The sequence below is a fragment of the Penaeus chinensis genome, chromosome 41, assembly GCF_019202785.1.
Source record: "Penaeus chinensis breed Huanghai No. 1 chromosome 41, ASM1920278v2, whole genome shotgun sequence".
NCBI classification, from domain to species: Eukaryota; Metazoa; Arthropoda; class Malacostraca; order Decapoda; family Penaeidae; genus Penaeus; species Penaeus chinensis.
This window is the reverse complement of record NC_061859.1, coordinates 1,080,939-1,093,438: the sequence shown is the minus strand read 5'-3', so window position 1 is coordinate 1,093,438 and position 12,500 is coordinate 1,080,939. Positions and strand designations below refer to the sequence as shown.

The following is a 12,500-nucleotide window of genomic DNA, read 5'->3' as shown; positions in this document are numbered from 1 at the left end:
ATGAAAACAAGCAGCAAGAGAGGGTATTTGCCCTTTAAATCGATTTGTTTGGGCTGTATTGGAAAACAGCTTATCACACTGTAATAACCGTGTCTGATGTATATGTATTTATCTATTGGTTGATTTTTTTCTACCACGTCAACATCTAAGGTCAATTAGCAGCTTATTCAAAAGATAGTGATAGAGTGGGGCTTGGGGGGAAGCACAGCATAATGATAAAGCACGGTATCCAAAAGGGTAAAAAGAAATGAGTGATTAGGATAACTGGACAGAAGGGGATGAAGAACAGAAGGAAAAGGAGAGGCGGGAGGAAGGAAAGACCCTGCAAAATGAGTAGAGGCAAGGGTTGAGGTCCACAGCAGGGCAATCCCCTACAAAGAACCTCCGTCTCCGCCACCTGAGCCCTCCCCACGGCAACAAAGAGCAAGGGGTTGAATGGTTGAATGGGATATCTGAAAAAACTTAGATCTCGGATTACTGATACTCTATTTCTTTATCTTTATCTGTAGTGTATATCAATTAATTCTCATTAATTATCTCTATGCGTCTCGGTAAGCCTCTTATCTCATGTGCGTCATTTATTTATCATGTTATTGACATTGCCAGATAAGAATTTCCGGAGAGACTATCTCCCACAGACACAGACACACACAAACACACAATACAGAAGAAACAAAGAACTTTACACAAAGGTTAAAAAAAAAAAAAGGAAAAGTTGTTTTGATTACACATTTTCTTTATAAATAAACAATTCCGGAGTGTAGCGCACCCCCACACAGTTCAGATATCGACTAAGAATTTCGTGTACAGTGGGCGCCGTTTGGTCGAAACGAGGGTGTAGTTCAGGGAGTTGAGGCCGTCACTCTTGTAAGCGGTTGTGGTTTGGGCCATCAATTCGTACCTGTCGAGAACGCGTTTGGATTAGAGACCGACAGAAAAAGACGAATTGGGCCATCAATTCGTACCTGTCGAGAACGCGTTTGGATTAGAGACCGACAGAAAAAGACGAATTGGGCCATCAATTCGTACCTGTCGAGAACGCGTTTGGATTAGAGACCGACAGAAAAAGACGAATTGGGCCATCAATTCGTACCTGTCGAGAACGCGTTTGGATTAGAGACCGACAGAAAAAGACGAATTGGGCCATCAATTCGTACCTGTCGAGAACGCGTTTGGATTAGAGACCGACAGAAAAAGACGAATTGGGCCATCAATTCGTACCTGTCGTGAACGCGTTTGGATTAGAAACCGACAGAAAAAGACGAATTGGGCCATCAATTCGTACCTGTCGTGAACGCGTTTGGATTAGAAACCGACAGAAAAAGACGAATTGGGCCATCAATTCGTACCTGTCGTGAACGTGTTTGGATTAGAAACCGACAGAAAAAGACGAATTGGGCCATCTCGTGTAGCAATCTTGCTGACCTGCGTTCAAATCCCTCGCCGCCAGTGAATGGTAACCCCGGCCATTCCTTGCACACTTGGGGGTAATTTAAAAACAAAATAGAAAGGGCAGCCTGTCACACTAAGAATATCCATTGCGACAAGTGGACTAAAACTGAATTATTATTATTATTATTATTATTATTATTATTATTATTATTATTATTATTATTATTTGTACCTGACGAAAACGTTTTTTTTTTTTTTTGTTAGAAAGTGGGAGTAAGGTAGAAAGTTTGGGCCATTAATTCGTCCCTTTCGAGAACGTGTATTGAATGTAAACCTGTAGAAACAGAAATTCTTATAAGAATCCAAGAGTGGATTCATTTTCTCTAAGGGAAAACCAATATAAAATATCTTATTTTTTCTTATAACTCTAAAACCATAGAAATTAAAGAGCTTCTCTGAATATAGTAAAGCCAAGTAGATTGAAGATAGATAAAGAAAAGCCATGGAACGACATTCATATGCACATATAACGATAAAAAGAGATACAAAAATGGAGTTCCTTTATCTAAAGTTATGAAGAATTATAATTAAATATATTTTAGATAATGCAAAACAAAGATGAAATAAACACTCTCTCTTTATTCTTTCTCATATTTACCCTACCTCTTTTTCATTCTCTGCTTCCTTTTTTTGTCACCCTCTTTATCTTTCTCCTCCTCCTTCCCTTCGTTTCTCCTTCCCCCTCCCCCCTCCCTCCTTCTCCTCTCCCTACCTCCCACCTGCCCTCCTCCCCTCCCTCCCTCCCTGCTTCCCCTCCACATCCCTATCCCCCCCTCCCCACCCCCTCTCCTACACCTCCCACATACCTCCTCGGATTCAGCGGAGCCTTCGTGTGGTTCAACATAGTGTATGTGGCTATGTGGTCCGGGTAGCGCCTGACCTCCATACCCTCGGCGTGGATGCGCTCCCACATGTCGTCGTCCTCTCCACCCCAGCCGTAATAGAGGTTGCTCCACCCGTTCACCCGCTCCACCTGCCACCCGCTCATGAGACTAGCGCCTCCGAAGCAGGTCGGGTAGAAGAGTCTGTACAGGGGGAAAGGGAGTGAGGGGGAGGGGGGGGGAAAGGGAGTAAGGGGGAAGGGAGGGGGGAAAGGGAGTAAGGGGGAAGGGAGGGGGGAAAGGGAGTAAGGGGGAAGGGAGGGGGGAAAGGGAGTAAGGGGGAAGGGAGGGGGGAAAGGGAGTAAGGGGGAAGGGAGGGGGGAAAGGGAGTAAGGGGGAAGGGAGGGGGGAAAGGGAGTAAGGGGGAAGGGAGTAAGGGGGAAGGGAGGGGGGAAAGGGAGTAAGGGGGAAGGGAGGGGGGAAAGGGAGTAAGGGGGAAGGGAGGGGGGAAAGGGAGTAAGGGGGAAGGGAGGGGGGAAAGGGAGTAAGGGGGAAGGGAGGGGGGAAAGGGAGTAAGGGGGAAGGGAGGGGGGAAAGGGAGTAAGGGGGAAGGGAGGGGGGAAAGGGAGTAAGGGGGAAGGGAGGGGGGAAAGGGAGTAAGGGGGAAGGGAGGGGGGAAAGGGAGTAAGGGGGAAGGGAGGGGGGAAAGGGAGTAAGGGGGAAGGGAGTAAGGGGGAAGGGAGGGGGGAAAGGGAGTAAGGGGGAAGGGAGGGGGGAAAGGGAGTAAGGGGGAAGGGAGGGGGGAAAGGGAGTAAGGGGGAAGGGAGTAAGGGGGAAGGGAGGGGGGAAAGGGAGTAAGGGGGAAGGGAGGGGGGAAAGGGAGTAAGGGGGAAGGGAGGGGGGAAAGGGAGTAAGGGGGAAGGGAGGGGGGAAAGGGAGTAAGGGGGAAGGGAGTGAGGGGGAGGGGGGGAAGGGAGTGAGGGGGAGGGGGGGAAGGGAGTGAGGGGGAGGGGGGAAGGGAGTGAGGGGGAGGGAGGGGGAGTGAGGGGGAGGGAGGAAGGGAGTGAGGAGGAGGGAGGAAGGGAGAAAGGGAGAAAGGGAGGGAGGAAGGGAGGGAGGAAGGGAGGGAGGGAGGAAGGGAGGGAGGGAGGAAGGGAGGGAGGGAGGAAGTGAGGGGGAGGGAGGAAGGGAGGGGGAGGGAGGAAGGGAGGGAGGGGGAGGGAGGAAGGGAGGAAGGGAGGGAGGGGGAGGGAGGAAGGGAGGGAGGGGGAGGGAGGAAGGGAGGGAGGGGGAGGGAGGAAGGGAGGGAGGGGGAGGGAGGAAGGGAGGGAGGGGGAGGGAGGAAGGGAGGGAGGGGGAGGGAGGAAGGGAGGGAGGGGGAGGGAGGAAGGGAGGGAGGGGGAGGGAGGAAGAGTGAGGGGGAGGGAGGAAGGGAGTGAGGGGGAGGGAGGAAGGGAGTGAGGGGGAGGGAGGAAGGGAGTGAGGGGGAGGGAGGAAGGGAGTGAGGGGGAGGGAGGAAGGGAGTGAGGGGGAGGGAGGAAGGGAGTGAGGGGGAGGGAGGAAGGGAGTGAGGGGGAGGGAGGAAGGGAGTGAGGGGGAGGGAGGAAGGGAGTGAGGGGGAGGGAGGAAGGGAGTGAGGGGGAGGGAGGAAGGGAGTGAGGGGGAGGGAGGAAGGGAGTGAGGGGGAGGGAGGAAGGGAGTGAGGGGGAGGGAGGAAGGGAGTGAGGGGGAGGGAGGAAGGGAGTGAGGGGGAGGGAGGAAGGGAGTGAGAGGGAGGGAGGAAGGGAGTGAGGGGAGGGAGGAAGGGAGTGAGGGGGAGGGAGGAAGGGAGTGAGGGGGAGGGAGGAAGGGGGAAGGAGTGAGGGGGAGGGAGGAAGGGAGTGAGGGGGAGGGAGGAAGGGAGTGAGGGGGAGGGAGGAAGGGAGTGAGGGGGAGGGAGGAAGGGAGTGAGGGGGAGGGAGGAAGGGAGTGAGGGGGAGGGAGGAAGGGAGTGAGGGGGAGGGAGGAAGGGAGTGAGGGGGAGGGAGGAAGGGAGTGAGGGGGAGGGAGGAAGGGAGTGAGGGGGAGGGAGGAAGGGAGTGAGAGGGAGGGAGGAAGGGAGTGAGGGGGAGGGAGGAAGGGAGTGAGGGGGAGGGAGGAAGGGAGTGAGGGGGAGGGAGGAAGGGAGGGAGGAAGGGAGTGAGGGGGAGGGAGGAAGGGAGTGAGGGGGAGGGAGGAAGGGAGTGAGGGGGAGGGAGGAAGGGAGTGAGGGGGAGGGAGGAAGGGAGTGAGGGGGAGGGAGGAAGGGAGTGAGGGGGAGGGAGGAAGGGAGGGAGGGGGAGGGAGGAAGGGAGTGAGGGGGAGGGAGGAAGGGAGTGAGGGGGAGGGGGAGGGTGGAAGTGAGGGGGATGGCAGAAGGGAGGGGAAAGGGGGTGAGGCAGGGAAGGGGAAAAGGGGAAAAGGGGAGAAGGGGAGGGAGGGGAGGGAGGGGAGGGAAGGGAGGGAAGGGAGGGAAGGAAGGGTGGAAGAGTGAGGAAGGGAAAGGGGCAAAAGGGTGAGGGAAGAAAAAGGTTGAGGGTGAGGGAGGGAAAGCGGATAAGGAAAGGAAAAGGGTGAGGATAAGCAAGGAATAGGGGTGGGATGAGGGAGAGCATATATAAATATTCAGAAAATAGGAAATTGGGAATAGTAACGAACACTGATATTAATAATAATATACAAAAAGTAAATTCCAGGAATCTGCAGTATGTATCAATCAGGCTCATAATGATAAAGAAAATAATAATAAAAAAGTAATAATAACTATCATTATTACTGTGTCAATAGTACTAATAATGATGACAATGATGGGAGTGACATAGATAATCATGATAAACTAACAGAAATACTATTCTACTACTTCAACTATTACTACTATTACGCCTACTAGAATATAATAATAATAATGATGGTAATAAAATATAATAATGATAATAAAATGCAATAATGACAATGCTAATACAAGATACTAAAAATAATAATGAGGATCATAATAATCCTACCAATAACAACTTTAACATGATGTAGCACCATTGCCACCATAAGGATTACCACCATTACCGCAAGTGATACGAATGCGACGCTAAAGCCATGATTTCGGCGTTGATTGGAGTTAGCAATCACTGATTACCTGCATATCATGATTTGAAAAAAATCATACACATTTGTAATACAAGTAACATATTTGCAAATTTCAACCGAAGCGCAGACACTGTTATAGTTCATGAACAAGTTACAGACATTCTTAATCCGAAGTCAAGGCTCCATCGTCGCATTCGCACGGTTTGCGGTAATGGCGGTAAACTGACGGCCGAAACCACCGCAAAAGAGCCCACTTGTAATCAAATTTGTCCGGACCGACGGCCAGGTGTCTCGGCTGACTGCTGCAGTAGTAGAGATTCCGGTCGTCTTCGGGAATGCAATCTACGTCGTGGAAAGCATAGCAGTCCCACGGCCCTTGTGCTTGCGCGTGCTTGTACCCGATGTTCAGTAGCTTCGCCTTGTTGAAGATTTTGTTAGCTGTGGAGGGAGAGCGGGAGGGAGAGCTGGGTAAAGGGGAGGGTTGTGCTTTCATTAAAATGGTGGGGTGGAGGCGGGAGGCTGAGGTCGTGGGTGGGTATGTGGGTTGATGGGCGGGTGGGTGGGTATGTGGGTTGATGGGCGGGTGGGTGGGTATGTGGGTATGTGGGTGTGTGGGTATGTGGGTGTGTGGGTGTGTGGGTGTGTGGGTGTGTGGGTGTGTGGGTGTGTGGGTGTGTGGCAGTGTTCTGTGGCGGTACTATGGTGGTGGATATGTAATGGTGATGATGGCTGAGTGGGTATGGGGTTGTGGGGTGAAAATGTGGTAGTGCGGTTGTATGGTGGTGGTATTTTGGTAGGTCGCTGGTTGGCGGTGTGCGTTAATGAATGAACGTGATTCTAATTTGTGTGTGTTCCTGAACAACTCGTTCGTGCAACGGCCGTTAATACCGAGATTTTAGGCTGGGAGAAATAGAGTAAACGAAGGACTGTAGTTGTAGGTGTTGGGACGAAGAACTATAGGTTTTAGAAGTATTCGCGGGACAAATAACTGTACGAGATGCAATTTTGTGTGTGTGTTTTATTACAATAGCAACTAGAGCTGGAGAAGTTCATATTGTGTAGCCGCCCTTGTATATCGTGTTCGGCGGAAAATTCTGAACAATATGCTAATGAAACGACGAAAAGAAAGACAGGGAAAAAAAAAAAAAATCACGTTATACCGAAGGAGACTTTTCGCGTCATTGCTCTTTTATCTTCTCCAACGTATTAGGTCATTGGGAAACCTTTATAACGAAAAGAAAATCGTTATAATCGCCTTTTCCTGCCCTTCTTCCCCTTTCGTTTTCATTGTTTTTTTTTTTGTTTTGTTTTTTTTCGTTTATGGTGTATTTGTGAGAAAACATAATATTTAATAAATAGGCTTCTTTCGAAACGACATTTCCTTTCCCGAACTGCCACCGTTTAGGATAGTATTTTCTCCCTCTCTAAGTATAAAAAAGGTATAAATTTGTATAGTTCCACCAAGCAGGAAATACATATTTACGCATTTTTCTGCAATATCATACCATACTCTATATATAGCGCCACAAGTACTAGTCAATTACTAGTCCTACCTAGCACACCTGTTTACCTTTTTTATTGTTGCTATTAGTATTGTTAATAGCATTATAATAATAATGTCAACAACATCGATATCAATAGCATTACAAAAGAATAGAAAAAAAAATAACCACAAACTCAAGGAAATGTGGAATCAGTTGAAGACAGGTAGACCTACTAATTGGCCCCTTGGTGGATGAGCACTTGTGGAGCCATCTAATTGCAAAAAAAACAATCACAAAAGAAAACGACAGTAGACAGTGTGCTTTGACAGTTTGATAATTCTGGTTAATTTAGAACTGTAAATATTTCTTCCCTCCCTATGTTCTCTTTCTCTCTTTATATCACTGTACATCTTTTACATCTCTCTACGCCTCCCTTCACTTTCACCCTCCTTCCACTAAAACCAATTGAGTAAAAAGTAGGATTGGAATCATTTTGATGTTGAATCTTTCTCCCTTTAATTCTCCTTCTAGCTCTCTCCCCCTCCCGCTCTCTACCCCGACTAAATCTCTCCCTACCTCCTTTACCTCCTACCTCCTATCCTATTTCCCTCCTCTTTCCGCTCTACCCTCTCTCCTCCTTCTCTAAACTCCCTTCCCTCTCCGCTTCCTTCATTCCTACCGCCTCTTTCTTCCCTCCTCCCCTCTTTCCCCACTTCTTCCCTCTCTCCTCCTCAACTATTACCCCTTTTACCCTACTCCTTTCCCCCCTCCTCCCCCCAACCCTCCCTATTCGCATCCTCCTCCTCCCTTCCTTCCCAATGAACACCTACCTGTTTGTTCCACGATATAGATGGTATAATTGAGCAATTGGCGCTGGAGAAACGAATGCATGTGGCTGAGAAATGGACCCATCTAGGTGCATGTAGGAAAGAAAAAAGATAATGGTCAAGATTAGGGTAAGACACATTAATTCATCTTAATCTAAAGGGTAAGGTAAGTACAGATATATAAGTGATTGGAAGGCAGATATTAACTTTAGAGAAAGAGGGTGAAGAGGAGGGGGAGGGGGAAGCAAAGAGAGGGAGGGAAGGAAAGAGAGAAGGAAGGGAGGGAAGGAAAGAGAGAAAGAGGAAGGGAGGGAAGGAAAGAGAGAAAGAGGGAGGGAGGGAAGGAAAGAGAGAAAGAGGGAGGGAGGGAAGGAAAGAGAGAAAGAGGGAGGGAGGGAAGGAAAGAGAGAAAGAGGGAGGGAGGGAAGGAAAGAGAGAAAGAGGGAGGGAGGGGAGGAAAGAGAGAAGGGAGGGAGGGGAGGAAAGAGAGAAGGGAGGGAGGGGAGGAAAGAGAGAAGGGAGGGATGGGAGGGAGGGGAGGAAAGAGAGAAGGGAGGGAGGGGAGGAAAGAGAGAAGGGAGGGAGGGGAGGAAAGAGAGAAGGGAGGGAGGGGAGGAAAGAGAGAAGGGAGGGAGGGGAGGAAAGAGAGAAGGGAGGGAGGGGAGGAAAGAGAGAAGGGAGGGAGGGGAGGAAAGAGAGAAGGGAGGGAGGGGAGGAAAGAGAGGGGGGAGAGAGAGAGAGGGGGGGGAGGAGAGGGAGAGAGACGGAAAGACAGCAGATACACACTCACAGTTTATGCTAGTCTATATAAACACATCATTATCATCATTGGGGAGCTAACGCCAACGGGGGCTCGTAGCCGCATCCACCCTTCATTCCCACTTACCAGGTCCGACATGGCGAGCCGCCAAACCTTGGCCCGGCCCATCTCTAGCTCTTCACGACAGGTTTGATCGACCTGCCCAAGCTAAAGGCCTCCTCCACCCAGGGTTGTCTCGAACAGAGACAACCTGGTGGGCAGGACCATATTGTGGGAAACGAGCTAGGTTTAGCCCGAGTTGGCAATCGCGGTTTGTGTAAGTAACATGCCCTGTATCAGTCTTATGGTGCAACCTTTGGGTCCCGCCAACTGTGCCCCATTATCCGGCGCAAGGGCCTGTTACAAAAGGCGTCAAGACGACATTCCAAAGCACAAAATTGCGTCCAGGTTTCACTACCATATAGTAAAACTGGCAGTATCAGGGCCTTGAAAACACTTAGCTTGGTCCTTCTGCACAGGTACCAGAATCGCCAAATACTCTTGTCGAGAGATTTTATGACCCCTGCTGCCAGGCCAATCCGTCTAATGACTTCCTGATCTGACAGCCTGTCACTACCATGGTATATAAAGGTCTCTGTGACCTCGATGTTCACTGCAAGCACGTGCTTACTGAAAAGGATCTCCTTGCAGGTCCCCAAAGTCCTGGATCTTGGATTTGGTCCAGTCCTTTAGCCTCAGGGGCTTCGCTCCATTGCTAAAAGCATCAACAGCCGCCACTAGGGTTTCCAGAGGCTCAGATAGAATAGCAACATTATCAGCAAAGCCAAAGTCGGTAACCTTGATATTGCCCAGCGTTATTCCACAGTGACTTTGGACAGTAGCTCTACCCAGTATCCAATCCATGCAAGTGTTGAAAAGGGTTGGTGCAAGAACACAGCCTTGCCTCATTCCTGAACTAACAGGGAAGCCCATCACCACACTTTCCAGCTCTTTCAGTACCAGTATACAGGCTTGCCATTAATCCAATAATCCTTGTTGCAATTCCTCTTAGTTTCAGGATCTCCCAGAGTGATTCGCATGCACTGTATCAAACGCCCTCTTGAGGTCGATGCAAGCAGCCCCCGAACCAGAATGACTCGAAGCACCAGGATATGGTCTTTAAACACATACCATACACTTACACACACATCTCGTAAAATTAAAGCCACAAATAAAAATAAACACAATAAATAAAACAAATATATATACATATACGCCGATGGAAAAAACATATCCAGAAAAACAGAAAAAGAAAAACAAAACACCGAACCATGGACTCTCTGTCCCTGAACGGCACCACGATGGCCACTCTCCAGGGAGCCACGCAGTCCCGCGGCCACCAACTCCCTCCTTCACGAACGTTGGCCAATTTGGCCTCGGCTTCGGCTTCGGTTATTCCGGTATTCACATCCGTCCACGCAACTGCAATGATAGGGATGGTAACTATAAGGCTAAGAATAAAGATGATAATGACAGATTATGACTATGATGATAATAATAACGATACTAATACTAATGACTTTGTTAATACCCATCATCAATTATGATTGTAAAAAATAATGATAGTGACGATTATGATAACAATAACAGTAAGAATAATATCAATAACAATGATAATAATAACAATCGATAATATTGGAAAACAAAATGAATAAACAATAATCATAATCATATGAAATAAATAGATACAACAAAACTGGAATGACAAGACACTTAAATAGCACACCTTGATCAAGCAAGTTAGAAATTGTACTCGAAAATGTACAAGGTTTATTCTATCCCAATTTTCTGCCAGTCCGTGATCAGGAAACATGAAGATTAAAGATTAAAGGATTCCCCCCATATTCAGGAATCTTGTAACACGCCAAACCAACCCTTATTGCTCGCAAACATCCTTCAACCTGTTGTTATTGCATCTAATAGTAATATGTTCGTTAGAAGATGTTCGAATAGAATCTCTATATGTGATTATTATCATAGTTGATATTTAAGAAGAGGGGGAGGGAGGCAGGAGGAGGAAGAGGAGGAAGAGGAGGAAGAGGAGGAAGAGGAGGAGGAAGAGGAGGAGGAAGAGGAGGAGGAAGAGGAAGAGGAAGAGGAAGAGGAAGAGGAAGAGGAAGAGGAAGAGGAAGAGGAAGAGGAAGAGGAAGAGGAAGAGGAAGAGGAAGAGGAAGAGGAAGGAGGAGAAGAGGAAGAGGAAGGAGGGGCAGCAGAGAGATGAAAAGGAGGAGGAGGATGAGAGAGGAAAAGGAGGAGGAGGAGGAGAGAGGAAAAGGAGGAGGAGGAGGAGAGAGGAAAAGGAAGAGGAGGATGAGAGAGGAAAAGGAGGAGGATGAGAGAGGAAAAGGAGGAGGAGGATGAGAGAGGAAAAGGAGGAGGAGGATGAGAGAGGAAAAGGAGGAGGAGGATAAGAGAGGAAGAGGAGGAGGATAAGAGAGGAAGAGGAAGAGGAGGAGGATAAGAGAGGAAGAGGAAGAGGAGGAGGATAAGAGAGGAAGAGGAGGAAGAAGATGAGAGAGGAAGAGGTGGAAGATGAGAGAGGAAGAGGTGGAAGATGAGAGAGGAAGAGGTGGAGGATGAGAGAGGAAGAGGAGGTGGATGAGAGAGGAAGAGGAAGAGAAGGTGGTGGTTTAGAGAGGAAGAGGAAGAGAAGGTGGTGGTTTAGAGAGGAAGAGGAAGAGAAAGAGGAGGTGGAGAGAGGAAGAGAAAGAGGAGGTGGAGAGAGGAAGAGAAAGAGGAGGTGGAGAGAGGAAGAGAAAGAGGAGGTGGAGAGAGGAAGAGAAAGAGGAGGTGGAGAGAGGAAGAGAAAGAGGAGGTGGAGAGAGGAAGAGAAAGAGGAGGTGGAGAGAGGAAGAGAAAGAGGAGGTGGAGAGAGGAAGAGAAAGAGGAGGTGGAGAGAGGAAGAGAAAGAGGAGGTGGAGAGAGGAAGAGAAAGAGGAGGTGGAGAGAGGAAAAGGTGGAGGTGGAGGAGAGAGGAAGGTCTCTCTCTCTCTAACTTTGTTATTACAAACTTGCGAAGGTAATACTATAAATAAAGTGTCTTATTTTCGATCATCCTGTCCATCACTTGCAAAAATTTCCTATTAATACATGGTTGTATTAAACAAACTACAGCCCATACTGATCATCTACGAAACCCCTCTGTAATGAAGCCCACAGCCCCTTGATTCACTGACCGAGGCCTGGTGGAGGGATGGGACAAGCGACGGTACCATTTGCCTCTCTAAAGGGGGGCTGTGTGTCTATGAGGCTCTCAACTGGAAAATAACGGTCTCTCACGATTTTGTTGGTCGAGATCTGGAACCACATTGTCACAACCATAACCACAAACACAACAGCACTCTTGACATAGGCATACAGCCCTTGGGCCTGCGAAGGGGAAGAAATTGATGGGTTACTATTCATGTTATTGTTTGGGAAGGATGAAAGGGTATGTTACTAAACATGTACTTCGGTTATTTTGTCGTTCGAAGCTTCCGAAGCCATTTTCGAAACGATAGTGTTTCGTGTTTTTAATAAATTTCCGTGTTCTGTACGGCAAACTTGTATATATATATATTTTTAGCTCCATTTTACCACGTTTAACTATTTACTGATCCATCTCTCATTTCATCACCTATTCTCGACTATCGTTTCCATAAACATGTAAACTTACCTTCTTTGTGCACAGAAGTACCATAACGAAGGGATGCAATCTCTCATTCTTAACACTAATCCAATATCTATATCAGAGGTACTTTTTACTATTCATACAGGGCGTGTTGGTCCCCATTGTTCCGATGTTTCAATTATATTAATAATGCTGCATTTACACCTTCATTAAAAGCCCCGTGCACACTGAGAGAGCGAAACCCGACTCGCCGCGCGTGTGAGTGGGAGTGAGCCCAGCACTGTGCCCAGCTGAGACGTCCAGTGTTGCCATGTATTCAGCTCTCTATATTTTACCACTAGTCATATTTATAGTACAGAATGGGCATTATTTAGGGACAGAATTATTTTATAAAAAGATTAAGCACTA

General features: G+C 48.1%; 1 protein-coding gene across 1 annotated transcript; it reads right to left on the bottom strand.

The window, feature by feature from the left end:
- Window positions 1-713: 713 nt before the first annotated feature.
- Window positions 714-12,367, bottom strand: LOC125047668 (beta-1,4-N-acetylgalactosaminyltransferase bre-4-like). The gene is made up of 7 exons (XM_047646008.1): window positions 12,138-12,367; window positions 11,659-11,851; window positions 9,753-9,904; window positions 7,687-7,768; window positions 5,627-5,810; window positions 2,259-2,477; window positions 714-901 (listed from the first exon to the last, which is right to left on the bottom strand). Exons 1-7 carry the CDS (start codon window positions 12,159-12,161, stop codon window positions 781-783), a joined length of 975 nt encoding a protein of 324 aa, XP_047501964.1. The 5' UTR covers window positions 12,162-12,367; the 3' UTR covers window positions 714-780.
- Window positions 12,368-12,500: the final 133 nt, after the last annotated feature.

Bases quoted from the DNA above. Each gene is read 5' to 3' on its own strand.
- LOC125047668 (XM_047646008.1), bottom strand. From the start codon at position 12,161: ATGGTACTTCTGTGCACAAAGAAG. The intron at 7,769-9,752 runs GTTCGGTGTTTT...ACATGCACCTAG, and splicing joins TCAGGGACAGAGAGTCCATG to ATGGGTCCATTTCTCAGCCA. The intron at 5,811-7,686 runs GTAGGTGTTCAT...CTCCCTCCACAG, and splicing joins CTATATCGTGGAACAAACAG to CTAACAAAATCTTCAACAAG.